Genomic DNA, 17,619 nt, shown 5'->3' on the forward strand with positions numbered 1-17,619 from the left:
AAAGAACTCAAACTAAACATCCAAAGTCTAGGAACAGCAGTGAAGAATTTATTTTACTGTTAAGTTCATGAAGATAAGGACCACATCCTGTCACGTTCACCTCTGTATTGCCAAAACCTGGCTAAAAACAGGTACTCAACAAATATTTGCTGACTGAGTACAGAGCACCCTGGATGCCCATGCGAATTTAGTTTTCCAATGTCTCCAATGTACCAAACTGGCCCTTCTGCCCAGGGATCCAATGGGGACCACAATCTAACCTTGGAATCTTAAATAAGAGACTGGGTATTCTGACCCCCTCATCTAATTTTTCCCATCCCTTTTCTGAGTTAGCTTCAGCTATCCCCATAGGGAAAATTAGCTTTGAGTAGTAGTGCTCAGCCAATGTATTAGCATGTAGCAAGCTTTGAATTTAATCCTATAGAACTCTGAAATCCATCCCCAACAAGCAGAACTTTAAAGTTCTCTGATGGTGTCCAATGCCCACAACCACTTTCACATATTTCTGGTCTAAGGTTTACTTCAGGCTTGTAAACCATTTTTTGGTTTATATGTCAGAGATAAGACCTAGACCAGAATACACTGTACTCAGGTTTGATTAGCCAAGAGCTTCCCTTCAAATACACAATACCATCTTAACACATGAATAATAAAATCCCCTTTTGGACTTCCCTGGTAGCGCAGTGGTTAAGAATCTGCCTGCCAATGCAATGCAAGGGACACGGGTTCGAGCCCTGGTCCAGGAAGACCCATATGCCACGGAGCAACTGAGCCCGTGCACCACAACTACCGAGCCTGCACTCTAGAGCCCGCGAGCCACAACTACTGAGCCTGCGTGCCACAACTACTGAAGACTGTGTGACTAGAGCCCGTGCTCCACAAGAGAAGCCAATGCAATGAGACGCCTGTGCACCGCAATGAAGAGTAGCCCCTGCTTGCCACAAGAGAAAGTCCGCACACAGCAACGAAGACCCAACACAGCCAAAAATAAATAAATAAATTTAAAGTAATAAAATAAAATCCACTTTTATTTATAACCCTGTACACATAAGAAACTTAATTAATAAGATACAAAGAGCAAAGTCTCCCTGAATAACTAAGAAAAATAAATCCCATGTTATTGTTTGAATGTGTCCCCCCAAATTCATATATTGAAATTCAAAATCCCAAAAATAATAGTAGAGCCATTAGGAGGTAGAGCCTCTGGAAAGTGCATAAACCATCAGGATGGAGCCCTCATGAATGGGATAAGTGCCTTACAAAAAAGCATTCAGAGAAATCGCTAGCACATTCTGCCATGTAAGAATAAAGAAGTCTGCAACCTAGAAGAAAGCTCTCACTAGAACCATGCTGGCACCCTATCTCAGACTTCCAGCCTCCAGAACTGTGAGCAATAAATTTATGCTGTTTACAAGCCAACCAGTTTGTGATATTTCATTACAGCAGCCCAAACAGACTACAACACTCCAGGAGAACTAAATGTCACCAAACTAACACTAACCTTTGGGAATTAGGTATTTTAATGCCTATTGATTGGAAATATTTTCACTGTTCTAACACTTGCCCTTGCAAAACCCTCATTTTGGTAAAAACCAATTTTTAGTTTAAAAATACAAAAAATTGCTGGCTATTTTTTATTCTGAATTACTCAAAAATTTTTCATGTCAATCTCTGAATCTTACTTGCTTGTTCAGGATACCTTTGCCATCTGTGTCAGCTAAATCCCAGATCTGAAATTTAGAAAAAAAAAAGTATCAATCTATATTTTAACAAAAATCACCTTAAAGATAAATTAAATCCCTGCAATTTACAACCTCATGCTCTTTGGTAGTCAGCTTTAAGAATCACAGAATTAAAAGTGGAAAGAAACCTTAAAGATCACTTAGTGCAACCCTACACAAAGATACTAAGGTCCAGTGAGGTTAAGTGACTTACTCAAGAACATCCAAGGCATCAGGGAAAGAACTGAAGACCATATTCTAACTTCCAGTCCAATGACTTTTTTATTAACCCAGGTTCTAACTCCAAGTCCAATACTCTTTCTACTAGAACATGCTACCTTGATTTTAGATCCTTATTAAGATGATATTCTTTCTTATGGGTAAGCTGAAATCGTTTATTTTTGAATAATTAGATTATTAATAATGATTATTGTTCAGGGTTTGAATACATATCAATATCATATATAAGGATTTGTAAGGAGATCAAGCCAAGAGAGGGACTTTTCCACCTCTTTGTGCTCCTTCCTAAGCCTCTCATTCCCTACTCTATTTACCACATATTAAACACAGAGACAGTTCTAATAGAGGAAGTAGGGAAAGAACCAATTCTGAGTGGGTGGCAAGGTTCCCAGTCTGCATTGTTTCTCCCCACATCACTCAGATGTACTATTACTTCATCATTTCATCCTACTAAAAAGTAATTTGTTTTCTAAAAATCTGAAAAACACCTTACTTTTCAAGAGGGTAAATCACTACACCAGAAATTCCCTCCACTGCATTACTGTAACTGCCTCCATGATAGTTCTAACTTCTAAGTTTTGTAATGGTTATCTTTCTGAATTTGCACCCAATTTATCTACACTAATATTCATTATATCTAGTTACAATGAACAAATACTACCTTTCCAAGTATCAGGTCTGGAAGTCCTGATTTTTTCAGGAATACAGCAGCATCAGAAGCCAATACCCTTCCAGTATTGCCTGTATCAACCTGAAAAGATACAAACCATAAGCTGACAACAAACATAAAGACAAAATTATGATTATTTACCTGCCCTTCTCCCTGTAATTTGGGAACTGACTTTTTCAAAAAGGGAACAGGAATCCTTTGACTAACAAAGGCCATGGAATATTGGAGACCCATATGAGAAGAGTACCATCTAGACAGCACTGTCAATCTACAAAGTGTTTTTTTATCATGCCCATTACACACATGATAAAACTGAAGCTCAGGGAATTCCCTGGCAGTCCAGTGGCTAGGACTCAGTGCTTTCACTGCCGGGGCCCGGGTTCAATCCCTGGTCAGGGAACATAGATCCCACAAGCTACAGAGTGCAGCCACATTAAAAAACAAAAACAAACAAGAACACACACAAAAAAAAACCCTGAAGCTCAGAGGAAGTAGAACAGATTAGTGGAGTCATAACATTAATACATGTCTTCTAATTCCAAGTCTTCTATAGCTGCCATTTAAATTCCAATAAACTTAAATGGCAAAAGAGGAAAAAGGCAATAGTTCCTGGAGAGGTCTTCTGATAAATGGGAATAGCTGCACAGTTATGTGTTTTTTTTCAAATATCTTTAAATAATTAACTTCTGCTTTTATACTTACTCTTAAGAAACTGCAACACTTTTTTTAAAAATCAAAGCAATATCAGTTTTAAAACCAGCAGTGACTGCATTATAAACTTAAAGAAATTTAAAAACTGCTAAGTTCCTAAAGCACATTAAGGGAAACACATCATTTTAACTGATGGGGACTTTCCTTTAAGACAGAATGAGGTCACCAAGAACAAAAAAAACAGTTCAAAAAAAATAACGACTCTCACTTCCGCAGAGACTTCCTAAAGTTCTATTTGTAAAAATGAAAAGTAAATTTTTAAAAGTCATGGGAATAGTAACATGATACGAGGATATTTGTGAGCTAGCTGTTTTTCCACTTTAGTTAAAAGATTGTTTGCTAAAACATATACAAAGCATTCCAGACAGACCAATCCCAGCAAAGAAGCAAAAGAGAAATACTTTCTTTCAAGTGCTAGAACATGGGATAAATCAGGCACTCAGCAAAAAGGAAAGAATTGCTCAATCCAAATTTGGGGTAACAAGGAGGTACAGAAAGGGTTGGGAACTCTGCCTCTAGAATTCTCCACAACTCCTTTTCTTTGCCTACCCCTTGACCAGGGTGGGATAAAAAAGGAACAACTACCCCCCCATAGCCTAGAAACAGAGGCACTGAGGAGAAAGGGAAACCCAGATTAAGCTCTTATGACATATTTATGTAGTGTAATCCAATAAATAATTTTACTATCTTCCATTCTTTTGGTTATTATAATAATTAAACACAGCCATTTAGTCTTTGTCATCTACAGGCAGTTTCTGTTGTACTCTGATGCCTGCCTAAAGGCTCTGCCATAAGCTAAAGGCCACAATCTGTGTTGTTAACAAAGAAAGACAGTCTCAGAGCCTCATGGAAAGTACGATACCACATACTCTGAACTATTAACACTTCAAAATGTAGACTTTTGGATAAAGACTTCCAGGCTGACATCACTTAGACAACTTTCAGACTGTACTGGTAGACCAAGTCAAAATTCCAGGACTGCATTCTGGAAGTAGATGTATCTCTTGAAAGCAGACTCCTGACCCAAGAGGCAGGGAAACAAGAATTAAGTACACAGGGCTGAATGAAGTGTTAAGGAAAATTCAATTATGATTATTTACGTGGAATATTGTTGGTATTTTTACTATTCTATTTTCTAATGGATATGTGGAAAAGCCCTTTCTTACTCTATATCCATCCCTCAATTTAGTAGGCTCTGCTTTTGTAAACTGAATGAAATAGTTTTCAATGGTATTTGATTCTCACTGACCCTTCAGAAATCAAAAACAAATCCTTTAACTGAATGTCCTTACTTTGTATGGCCATATAGTTATCAAATAAGTTAAATAACAATTTATTCTCCTTTTTATCAGGTTATAGTTGAGTAAACCAATTGTACAAAAACAAGGCCATATTTGAGAATGATTCTCTTTTATTCAGACAGAACAAGGCGCTATTAAGGATCAGGGATTGCCTTTATGTACAACCAATGTCTACAAAGGCCCCACAAGAAGACTGGCCTGCAACATGGTTTGTAAGATCCCAGTCACTCAAGCAGTAAAGCAAGGTCACTTAGCAGGCTAGAAAACTTAGCAGACATGGGAAACCTCAAGATGAGGTAAATGCACTCAAATTTATACTGCATGTGAAATATGAAGAAGAGAATTTCTAAAGTTTGGATCCTAGCCTTAAAACAGAAGAATAAATAACAGAGGCTCTAAAAAGTACAATCTGAGATTCTTTAGAAATTTCAAGCAGAAATTAATCAGCTGGCCTTAGAAGTTGTTAAATAGTAAGTGTATGGCTTTAGATTTGCAAGTCACACAAGGAGACCTATAGTGGTTCATTCACACTTGCTGCAATATGTAGATTACCCAGTTTATTTGTATAAGGAGACCAGCCTTTTCTGTAATTATGATCACAAGGTGAAGAGATTATCAAGAAAAATGATCTGATATTTGGAAATGGGCAAATAAGACTGTCTACACTTTCAGGAGATTAGATAATCTGATCTATGGTTTGCACCTTTGACTTTCTACCAATTCGGCTACTCTACACTCTGTAGGGGTAGAGGTTAAATTATATAAACCTGAGAGCAATGCAAATGATTCCTATCCATACCAATGAAATTAATTTTCTCTGATAGAGAATATAAATCTCTGTAACTCATATTCCCATTTTTACATCTCACTGGTTCTCCCAATAATTAATGAGTTGAAAAAAATCCTTGACACATGTTCATTTTATATATTTGTATGAGAGTCATGGTTTTAACTTCATGAAAATTAAACTTTAATAAGTCTTAAAAACAACATAAAAGTCATTTCTATTTAGCTTATAAATTAATTTGGATGTTTATATCTGGATGAATATATCTAATGCCACATGGATTTTTAAGATAGATATTTAAGACAATTAAGTGTTTGGGCTTAATTATCTTTCCTTCATTTTTCTGGGAGCTTGTTAAAAGCATTAATCAAAGCAGGAGATTAAAGCACAAGAAAATGAAAACAAGAAATGTCAAATTTATTCAGCTGGATGGTAATCTGCATATATACAATCAGGAGTTGAAAGTATATTTTATGTTCAATCTAAGAAGACAAAGAAACAAACATCTTACCTGTCTATAGTATTTTTCATATAGAGGATTCCCACTTGATAACTAAAATAAATAAATAATTAGAAATTAAATGCTATTCAATGACTTCTATTAATATATTTGCATTCATTCAACAGATATATGAAATAAAGATAAATACGATTAAAATATCCTTGATTTCAAAAAGTTTGGCATTGTTTCTTTCTGGGGGCAGGAAGGGAAATTGAATAAAGGCAGCCACGTGGATTACCAATAATCAGGCAGACAAGAAATAAAACAAGAATTTTAAAATTATTTTTGACATCAGAACTCTTTTCCTCATGTAAAATTTTACTCAGAAACCCAACATATAACAAATTAGGGGTGAAATGATTTGGCTAAAGATGAACTGAAAAGCCCAAAGCCTTAAGCATTCATCCTCTACCCAAGTGCCCAAGGTACCTATGAATACAATTCAAAAACCACTTGAGTAAAATAATCAAATGAATACACAAACTAATGAACAAAAAGATGATATCGGTATCAGTTCTGAAATGCTTGCAGGAAGGGAGTGCTATTCAATTCATACCACAGTTCAAAGGGTTCCTTGGTCAGCTGATGAACAGATATATTATCTCATCTGAAAGGCAGCTTAGGAGTATTGACGTTTGAAGGCGCAGGTTCGCCTGTACATGAATGTGAAGAGTGTTCTGGAACCAGGAAGGAAGTCCAGGAAGGCTTCATAGGGTTGACATCAGTACAGAAATTTGAGGTGTAAGGGAGAAGGGGAGAGGGTGATTCTATACAAAGGTAACAGCATGCAAAAATGCATGCAACCAACAGAAATCTCAGTTCTGCTTGAAGAGAATAGTAAGGAGTTCTGAATGGTGATAAGGATTACAGATAAGATTATAAAGTGTTATAGAAGACAACTTGTTCAACTGCCATGCTAAAAGTAAAGAAAACAAGGATGGAAAAGGGGACAGATTCAAGAGCCATTAACTACCCAGTTGTTTGGTCAAACACCAGTCTACATGTTACTATAAAGGTATTTTTTTAAGATGTGGTTAACATTTAAAGCCATAAACTTTGAGTAAAGCAGATTATCCTCTATAATGTGGGTAGGCCTCATCCAGCCAGTTGAAAGCCCTAAGAGAGAAATGACTGAGACCCCCCGCAAAGAAAGAAGGAATTCTGCCTCCAGAACGCCTTCAGACTCAGCTGCAACATCAACTCTTCCCTAGGTCTCCAGCCTGCCCTGCGGATTTAGGACTTGCCAGCCTCCACAATCACATGAGCCAATTCCTTAAAAGTAATAAATCAGTGTGTGGGTGTGTCTGTCCTGCTGGTTCTGTTTTTCTGGAGAACCCTAATACACCTAGTCTTAGAGAGGTCCAAGCTTTTAAATGGCGGAGACTGGACTTAAATGCAGGACTGTCTCTCTCTAAGCTCCATCCTCTTTCACATTACCATGCTGTTTCCCATATGCCCTGGTTTGCTCAGGACAGTATAATCTGTTGTCTCAGCATCCCATCCAGTTTACCACTTGTCTCAGATTTCTAACTTTCTTAAATGAACTATTTTTTATTAATCACTATACTAAAATAAATCAGGATGAATTCAGTACACCTCTACTATATACATCTAACTTCTGGCCAAGCTAGTAGTGTCTAAGTGCTCTAACCACTGAACAAGTGATGAAATTGTAAAGAGGACTAACGATAATTCCACTTTTTTCCTGACTCTTTACAGATAAAACATAACTAAAACCTTTTCAAGGACACCATGCAAAAGACTCAGTGAAAAGTATCCTCAGACACAAGCAACCATGGACAGGTAACTCCTTACATCCGTTCAAGACTGTGCAAGAAATATTTTACACTGGTGCTTCTGCTGGCTCCTGGTGCTACTGACTGATGTGCCAGTCAGTACAGTGACATGTGCAATGACCTGCAAGATCCATCAGGCCACTAGCCGGCCAAGTAAGTGAGAAATTACAGGTTAGGTGCAAATGAAGTATGTGTGAGGAGTCAACAGTCTAAAAACTCGACGTTGTTTTGTCATTTATTTCATGGTATAATTCTACAACTGTTTATTTTGTTTGACAATCTTTTTTTCTTTTTTTAATCCAGTAAACCCTTTCAGGAACAATGAGCTAAAGAGAAGAAATGATATGTTTAATACAAAATTAAGTACTAAATTTTCATTTCTCTAGAAAATGGATAGACAGACAATTTGCATAAAAATTTTAAGGCTACTTCTATTTATCATAGAGCTATAGTGGCATCACTTAATGAGTTAGCTGCAAATGCCAAAATTTACAAATGTTTTTACATATCCCTGGTTTAAATTTTAAGTATAAAAATGGTATTGAAAACAAAAAAAATACTTAAACATGGCAATATGTGTTCCCTACTTGCAACCTGTCATCAGATTTTAAAGGCTGGAATCTTTGAAAGACTGACTTTATAGATCCAACCTAAGTGTCTCAGTATTGAATCTTTTTGAAAACAAGTCCTCTAATGACTGGTTGCATATTGTTCAAAATCAGTGGGAAATTTTTAATCAAAGATTAAAGTTAATGAATAAAAATCCAAAAAACAAAACTTCAGCTATTGAAGCTTTTAGAAAATATCAATTATTAGAAAGAAAGTTTGCCAAGACATTGAAACATATCCCTCAAAAGCAAGGGAAGTACTAAACAAATTAAATGATGAGAGTTCAAACAGAATACAAGATTTAATTTTGAAATTCTATCATTATACTTTGTAATGAATTCTAGAAGTTCCATCAAAAGTCTTCCTATTTTTAACTGGATAAATGTATATTCTGTACTGGAATGACATGAAATTACAGAGACCCTATGATTTCACACCAACTAAATTTAGTGGAACATGTCAAATAATCATAAATAGGGACAAATTATATGACAAGATTTGTCTTATTAAAAATTTGTCAAAGAGTACCTTTAATAGAGGCAAAAAGACAATGCCTGTGAAAATACTGGGGCTGATAAATTTACAGTTTTCAATAAGAAAAAAATTAGAATTAACAATAGTCTCCATTTAGCAAAATTGTTCCTGAGGTAGCCAAGTAGTTCACAACAGTATAGAGTATGTTAGCAATTAAAGATAGCACTGCTGGGAATTTCCTGGTGGTCCAGTGGTTAGGACTTGGTGCTTTCACTGCCGTAGGCCCGGGTTCAGTCTCTGGTCGGGAAACTAAGATCCCACAAGCCAAGCAGCATGGCCAAAATATATATATATATAGCAATGGTTACAGACACGAGTCAACTGTAAGGGTTAACAACTACACACCATAAAATGTAACTTTGAAAAATGCTGCAGATAATTTTATGAAAAAAATTAAAACTAGTTAAACTACATTGGCAAATGACATTGTTCAGAAAAGTATTACTGACACAATATTATAGACAGATATGTCTAAGAAGCTGACAAAAAATATGACTATTACCCAGAATAACTATTCTGCTTTTGTTTTTAAATATTCTCATAATCAACATAAAGACTTTATTTTGTTGTACTATAGAACAAATATTTTATAAAATTTTATTTTTGAAAACAGAACTATTTTACTGATCTACCAATGTAATAAAACCATTTTGATGGCCAAAAAAAAAAAAGTCAAAAAACATATAAAACTTTAAATATTTGTAATGTCCCTTTCATTCTCAAACATGTCCCAGTTTGAATAAAAACGTACATATTCACCCTACTCCCAGAAAAGGGTATAAATACTTTGCTAGAGAAAGCAAATGAAATACATTCCATCAATAACAAAGAGTTATTTAAAGACAATTCAGTTGAATTTTTAGTACCCAGAAAAAAATTCATAAATAGTAAGAAATTCTGAACTCCAAACTGTACCTTATTAATCATCACATTATAGACTCACTGGTTACTACATAAATACATTTGAGAAGGCATCAGCTCACTAAGTGACTAAGTAAGTACAGCCTGTGCTAATTAACTATACTAATACGATACAGCTAAGTGAGAATGGAAAAAGCCATCCAAATTGCCAATTTACTCTTCAAGTAAGATGATCAAAGAGAGTGTGTTTCGTGTATCTTGGTAAAATTAGCTTTTTTTTTTTCTAACTGAAATATAATCATTTTAGATTAAAAAAATCACACGTTCACAACACACATAATGAATGCACAGAGAAAAATTTTGAGAGGCATAGCTAAAATGATAACAGTAATTATCTCTGTATAATGGAATTATAAATGATTTTTACATTCTTCTTTATACTACTCTGTGTTCTCTGAAAACTTTTTTTATAATAAGCACTTCCTACTTTTATAATTAGAATAAAACAATAAAGCTATTTTCAGTTTGGGGAAAAATGTAAAAATCCAAAATACTGACATCAGTATGCAAGGTTACATATAAATTTTTAGTAACTAAATTAATTTCTAAAGGAAAACTTTTAAACTAAAGTTATCAAAATCAAAATCTGACTTTTAAAAATTCTAACACTATTATAATTTAAAGCAATTATTTATTCATTGGCTAGATCATAAACACCTATCAGTTGTCATAAAGTAAAATATTCATAAATGTAAGAAGAATTCCTTCTAAAGAGTCAATAGCTACTTATTACTACTCTGAAAAAAATGTTAGGTGCTTGAAAATAAGAGATGTTGGAATGCCAATATAGTTTTGTACAAAAAAAAAAAACACTCACATTTTGGTATCAGGCCTAAATTCAAAGCCCATTCCACTACTTCTCAGGTGTATGGTCTTGAACAACTTATTTCACCTCTTTGCAAAGCCTGTATCCTTATCTGTAAAGTGCTAACAACACCTATTCTTCATAGGTTTCATATGAGTTAAATTAACTGAATTAAAGAGAGATGGCTAATTGTTCCCTAATATCCTTTACTCTCTTCTTTCTTTAGTAATAATACCCCTAAATCTTACTCGAACATGTTGGACATCTACCTAAAGCTATATTTCTCATCCTCTCTTGCAATCCCAGTTCCCCTCAATGAAATGTGAAAGGAAATAATGTGCCCAACTCCCAGGTTGTGCACCTACAGGGAAGGAGAACGCGTTCTACCTCACGGTCCTTCTTCCAGCTGTCCAGAAGGCAGATTTGGTGGTGAAACATGGAGCAGCTACCCAGACTGAGAGATGGCAAACATGGTTGAGAATAAAAGAGCAAGAGAAAAGGGATTAAGTCTCTGACACTATCATGAAGCTGCCATATCAGCCCTATACCACTTATCTTACTTGGACAGATACTTGAGAGAGATAAATTCTCTCGTTTAAGCCACTGTGATCCTAACTAATGCAGTGAAAACCAAAAAAAAAAAAAAAAAAGCAAGAAAAGAAGGGTGGGGCTGCTATTTTTATTAAGAAAAAATCAAGTATAACAAATTTTACTAAGGAGACTTCCCTGGTGGTCTAGTGGTTAAGACTCTTGTGCTTCCAATGCAAGGTGAGGGCTCAATCCCTGGTCGGGGAACTAAGATGCTACATGCCTGCCCCAGGGCAGAAAAAAATTTTTTTTACTAAGAAAAAAAGTTATACCATCCTAAGGTCTCATAGGTTGTATTATAATCCTCAATCATTTATTCTCCTCTTACAAGAGTATTAACAGTCCTGCCTGTTGCCATGTGACTTGTAGTGCCTCTCTGTGGACACCCTACTGTTGGCTTGGCCATGTGACTTATTTTGGCCAATGAAATATGAGAACGTTCCAGTTCCAAGTAGAAGCTTTAAGAGCTATTGTGTGTTTCCACCAGCTCTTGCTCTTTTCTCTCTGCCAAGAGAACAATAAGTCACAAATAGGGGGTGCTCCTTCGGCCTGGATCCTGAAATGAAAAAGAATCATGGAGTAGAACCATAGCTGATTACTAGGGAACCTATAATGTGAGCAATAAACAAACCTTTGTTATTATAAGCTACTCATATTTTGGGTTGTTTCTTAGTGCAGCATAATCTAGCAAAAGTTAACACATAGATAATCTAACACCAAAGTATACCAGGTAGTGAGGGGGGGCGGAGAAAGAAGAGGTCCTGGTTATTAGGGAAATTCACAGGTTAATAAACAAGTATCAAGAGTTGCTTCACATGAAACTTTTAGTTTCATGTTAGCAGGGGTTATGTGGTGGGAGGAGGTGCTGGATTATATGACTTTGAGAGTCTATGATTCTATAGTGCACAAAATGAACTGAAACTTTAAATAGTATCAGGCTTATTGTAAATGGTTATAGTACAATGTGGAAAAGGTAAAAATAGACAGACATCCTCTAAAACAAAATGTCAATCTTTTTCTCAGTTAATCACAAGGTCCTGTGATACAGAGAATAACCAAAGAATAAATAAATAAAGAGGGGAGTGAGTATGAATATAAAGGAATAGCATGAAGGATCTTTGGGATGGAACAGTTATCTTAATTATGGTTATAGCTACATGAATCCACACATGAAAACACTGCATATGCACAGAACAACACATATACAAACAAATAAGTATCTATAAATCTGATGACATTTGAATAAAGTGTGTGAATTGTGCCAATGTCAATTTCCTGATTTTGCTCTTGTACTATAAGAATACGAGGTGTTACAACAATTAGGGACAACTGGATGAAGGGTATATGGGACCTCTCTGTACTACTTTTTGCAACTTCCCACGAAAAGGCGGTGTCGAAGCCCATGATGAAGTAGAGAGAAGGTGGCAATCCAGACAAAAAGAATACTGTGTATAAAGGCAAACTGATATAGAAGTCTAGGTAGTAAAAAGGAGACAAAGGAATAGGTTTTATTCTTTCAAATAAACCACTCAAAATCTTTTTAGTTTTAGTCTCTCTAAAAATTTAAGAAATGATTAACAACTCAGTACTAGTGAACATAAAAATAAATAAGCGTTATAAAGCACACAATTTTCTGGGTAATTTGCCATGCAAGTATATTTGACATATTCACACACAAAACTTCAGCTCTTTAGAACTCAGCCTTCTAATACTCCATTTTCAAGAGATCTGAGGAACCGGAAGGGGAACTAGCCCTACATCCTTTCAGTTCCTCCACCACCACCCCAACCACGCTGCCAATAATGGAACAGCAACTCCTACGACCAGAGTTCCAACTGAATACAACCAGCAGAGCCTGTGCTTTGACACATGTATGTTTACATCATGTGACCGGCTTGCAGGGAAGGAGACTAAAACCTTCCGACGACAGGATTGTGATGTCTAAAAAAGACTTGTGTATTTCACAATACAAAGGAAAACAGGGCGGAAACAAACAGTAAAAGGAAAAGACAAGAATGAAAAAATAAAGAGGAGCGACAGTGATCGACAGCAATCCAAACTGACAAAGGAAATAGCAATCAGAAGCTGTCTGGAGAGTCAAGAGCAAGTCAGTAATAAACTTTAAAAAGGAGCTGGGTATAGAGGGTAGAGAAAAGCAAGTCATCTGATCAGTCCTCACCGTTAGAGCTGGTGGGGAGGAGCCCAAGAAAACACAAGCAGCCATCTGAGCAGTTCCCTTAGAGAATGAACAGTATAAACCCTAAGCTCAGTATAAATCCTAACTCATTTAATAATTTAATAATCATGTACTGGATGCCTTCTAAGTATAGAATAATAGGCTCAGATATCTGGGGTTACAAAAATCATACAGGGCTCCTGCCCTCTAAACAGCTTATATTCTAGTAAAAGTTGCAATGCTCCATTCTGCAAACATGCTAACACCTCATGCTTGTTCCATAACAAACCCTTATAAATTGATAACACAATTAGCAGGCAAAGACCTAGGAACACTCTAAGAACAGTATTCTAAAGAAAGCTTTCAAACTCTGAATACAAGAATACATTTGCTCTGGAGATTATCAGAATTGAAAGATTAAAGGGACTTTAAGTAGATATGAAAGTCCCTTTCATGTAAAAAGTCCCTTTTTACATGAAAAAGTAAAGGGACTTTCAGTATACTACTGAAAAACAATGGGTGTAGAGACCATACCAGCAACTCAAAGAAACAATGGACTAGCTTTTGTTAAATCCAATTCAACCTGACCAAAAATCTGGGTGGCAAAGTGTCAAAGAATGAATACAAAGACTAGTTTTGGTCTCTCATCAGAAGACAGTGAGTCCTACATAAGTCATTCTAGCCAGCCCAAAATAAACAGAAATCACTGGGAGAAGCATTATTTTTAAGCATGAATAATGTGGATTTAAAAAAATTCAAATAAGGAACAAGTGAAACAAAATAACCACTTCCTGCATTTTACAGCATTTTATCTTTTTTTAATATTTGTTTTTAATTTATTTATTTTTGGCTGCACTGGGTCTTAGCTGCGGCAGGTGGGATCCTAGTTGTGGCATGCGAACTCTTAGTTGCAGCATGCATACGGGATCTGGTTCCCCAACCAGGGATGGAACCCAGGCCCCCTGCATTGGGAGCTTGGAGTCTTACCCACTGGACCACCGGGGAAGTCCCTACTTTTTACAAAGGACGTTCACAACCTCATCTCTCATGTCCTTTTTCTACACATCTAGGCAACCAGATGATCACATCAATTCCCATGGTTCAAATACTACACTTATGTTGATGAATATCAATTGCTATCTTTAGTTTTGACCTCTTCTCTGAACTCTCAACTTACATACTATCTACTTTACATCTCCACTTGGATGTCTCCCAAACATCTAACAGAACTTGTTTTTTTTTTTCCTCCAAAAATCTATTCCTCTCCCACCACCATGTAGGTACACAAGCCAAATACCTAAGAGTCAGCATATCCCTCATTCTCAATTTTCAATCTATCATATGCAAATGCTATCAACTCTAATTCCAAAACATATGTTGAACTCATCCACCTCTCTCCACATCGTAGTTCATATCTCATCTTGACTATTAGAACCTTTAATCCATCCTCTCTGCTTTTATTCTTTTCTCTCTATTCTCTCCATACAGATTGCAGAGTATATGTAAATATAAATAAGAATATAACATTCTTCTGATTAAACCCCCCAATGGCTTCTCATTTGACAAAAAATTAAATCCAAACTCCTTGATGTGGCTTTGAGTCCCTGCATTATCCAGCCTCTGCTCACCTCTCCAGACTCACTTAAGGTCACTAACTTCACTGTGATATTTCAGTTCTTCTAAAAGAGCTCTGTCCCAATTCAGTCTTTTCACATGTCATTCTCTGTTCCTGAAAAGCACAGGTGGTGTCTTCATTTTCTTTAGGACTCAGCTTAAATGTTACCCACTCAGAGACTTTTCTGGATCATCATAAAGTAGGCCATTTTTAAAATTTTCTACTTCAGCCTTGCTTGTTTCCTTCAGAGACCTGTTACAACTTGTTTTCATTTTGTCTGTTTGCTTTCTTGTTGTTGTTGCCCTCACTATAATATTTGTTCCATGAGAGCAGAAAATCACATCTATCTTGCTCACCACCAAATCTGCAATACCTACAGCCCTCAAAAAATATGAGTTGAATAAATGATCATTAGTGAAATTCCTTCTTACAGTAAATTCTCAAATATTGCTGGGAGTATAAATTAATTGATTCGACATTTATTGACAACCTATTACTTGCAAAGATTGAGACAGGCACAGTGATGAATTATACATTCCTTGCTCTCAAGGGCTTTACCAGTCTAGCACAGAAGTAAGCAAGTCCCTTTTTCCTCAACCTCTTCTGAGAATGTTCCCTCCACCTCCCTACGTGAAATAACAGCTGGTCCTCTCCTGAAGAGAAAGCCTGACAGTCTTTTCTCAGAATGTTACCTCCAACCCCCTGCTCTAAATGAAATAATCTCTCACCTCCCTTGAAGCCCTCTCAAATGGTTGCTGTCCAGTTTTAACCTCCTGCCTATCTCAGGTTCTAGAAATGGGATTAAAACCCTCTTTGCTCACCTGTACAGCTTGTTCATATTATCTGTTTTAAAAACAGAAAAAATAAAGCTCTACTCTTTTGAGGCTCTTCTCTTTTCAGCAAAATTACTGTCTCCCTTTCCTTATCACTGTTATATTTTTTTTTTTTTTTTTTTTTTCGGTACTTGGGCCTCTCGCTGTTGTGGCCTCTCCCGTTGTGGAGCACAGGCTCCAGACGCGCAGGCTCAGCGGCCATGGCTCACGGGCCCCAGTCACTCCGTGGCATGTGGGATCTTCCCGGACCGGGGCACAAACCCGTGTCCCCTGCATCGGCAGGCGGACTCTCAACCACTGCGCCACCAGGGAAGCCCTCACTGTTATATTTTAACCTCCTGGTCTCTCTACTTCACTCATCTAAGGCTTTGGCACATGGCTCATTGTCTTCCTCTCCACCCTAAACCTCCATCAAACTGAATGACTTCACCACGGATTTGGACAACCCATCCAACAACCTGGTTACTTACTTCCTTGACGTCCTTAACACCAGTGGTCTCTCCAAAACAGAGTTATACAATGTACCACCAACGTGGATATATTATGGCCCAGTCATCCTGTTACTCTCATAGTAACATCACTCCTGGCCCTTTTACCGTTATCCAAAACTGCTCTATATCTCAAATCACTATTTCAAGCATCTTGTTCTCCAACTATAACCTCTTTCAAATTATCATCCTTTGACCTTTATAAGGCCTCTTATCCATGGAGCCTTTTATTTCGACTGTGATCCATCAGAGCGGACCGTCTCTTTGCTTTACTTTCCTCATCATTCAGTTTATATTTTACGGTGCATCATATCAATAAGCCTCTTGTCAGTAACCTAAATTCCCTTGTTCCTCTTTAAGAACACACCAGGATAGCAAAACTCCAAACCTGGATGAACCCAACTATCCTCCTTCTTTAAGGCTGCCGCTAAAAATGTCACTCAACAGGACACACTGGTTTAACCATAAATTCGTGATCACTGTGTTAGTAGTTTGCTAGGGCTACCATAAAAAGGTACCACAAACAGTGGCTCTGGAGAACAGAAATTTATTGTCTCACGGTCTGGAGGCCAGAAGTCTAAAAACAAGATGCTGGCAGGGCCAAGCTCCCTCTGAAGGTACTAGGGAAGGATCTGCTCCAGTCTTCTCTCCTATTTCTGGTAGTTCCTTGGCATGTGACAGCTTAACTCCAATCTCCACATGACATTCTCCCTGTGTGTGTGTCTGTGTCCAAATTTCTCCTTTTGATGTGGACATCAGTGATTTTGGATTAGCAGCCCACCCTGCTCCAGTATGACCTCATTTTAACTAATTATATCTATAACAACTGTATTTCCAAATAAAGTCACATTCTGAGGTACTGGGAGGTTAGGACTTCAACATATAAATTGGGGGAGGGGGGACATAATTCAACCCGTAACAGTCAGTAACCTCAAATTTTTCTGCCAAACCTACTTTTTTTTTTTTTTTTTTTTTTTGCGGTACGTGGGCCTCTCACTGTTGTGGCCTCTCCCATTGTGGAGCACAGGCTCTGGATGCACAGGCTCAGCGGCCATGGCTCACGGACCCAGCCGCTCCATGGCATGTGGGATTTTCCCAGACCAGGGCACGAACCCGTGTCCCCTGCATCAGCCGGCGGACTCTCAACCACTACGCCACCAGGGAAGCCCCAAACCTACTCTTCAACCCACTTTCCATAACAACTATTCCAAGTAGAAATGTGACGAGTCCAATCAGAGAAAATCACAGTTCTTTTGTGGGAGCTACCAGAAAAGAGGCCCTCTTTTCCAACAGATTTGGAGTTATAAAGTATACAAACCTGA

At 37.1% G+C, this 17,619-nt stretch overlaps 1 protein-coding gene across 3 annotated transcripts in view; it reads right to left on the minus strand.

Moving 5' to 3' along the window:
- Nucleotides 1-17,619, minus strand: part of EPS15 (epidermal growth factor receptor pathway substrate 15) — a 164,225-nt gene that overhangs the window by 123,414 nt on the left and 23,192 nt on the right. For 2 of the 3 annotated variants that reach the window (XM_032634465.1, XM_032634456.1), the window contains exons 2-4: nt 5,942-5,983; nt 2,623-2,712; nt 1,683-1,730 (exon numbers count right to left, since the gene is read on the minus strand). The exons of the other annotated variant lie outside the window; for it this stretch is intronic. In XM_032634465.1, coding sequence (XP_032490356.1) covers nt 1,683-1,730; nt 2,623-2,712; nt 5,942-5,983 — 180 coding nt within the window. The remainder of the gene's footprint in view (nt 1-1,682; nt 1,731-2,622; nt 2,713-5,941; nt 5,984-17,619) is intronic. 3 annotated transcript variants of the gene reach the window in all.

This window comes from Phocoena sinus, chromosome 1, assembly GCF_008692025.1.
Source record: "Phocoena sinus isolate mPhoSin1 chromosome 1, mPhoSin1.pri, whole genome shotgun sequence".
NCBI classification, from domain to species: Eukaryota; Metazoa; Chordata; class Mammalia; order Artiodactyla; family Phocoenidae; genus Phocoena; species Phocoena sinus.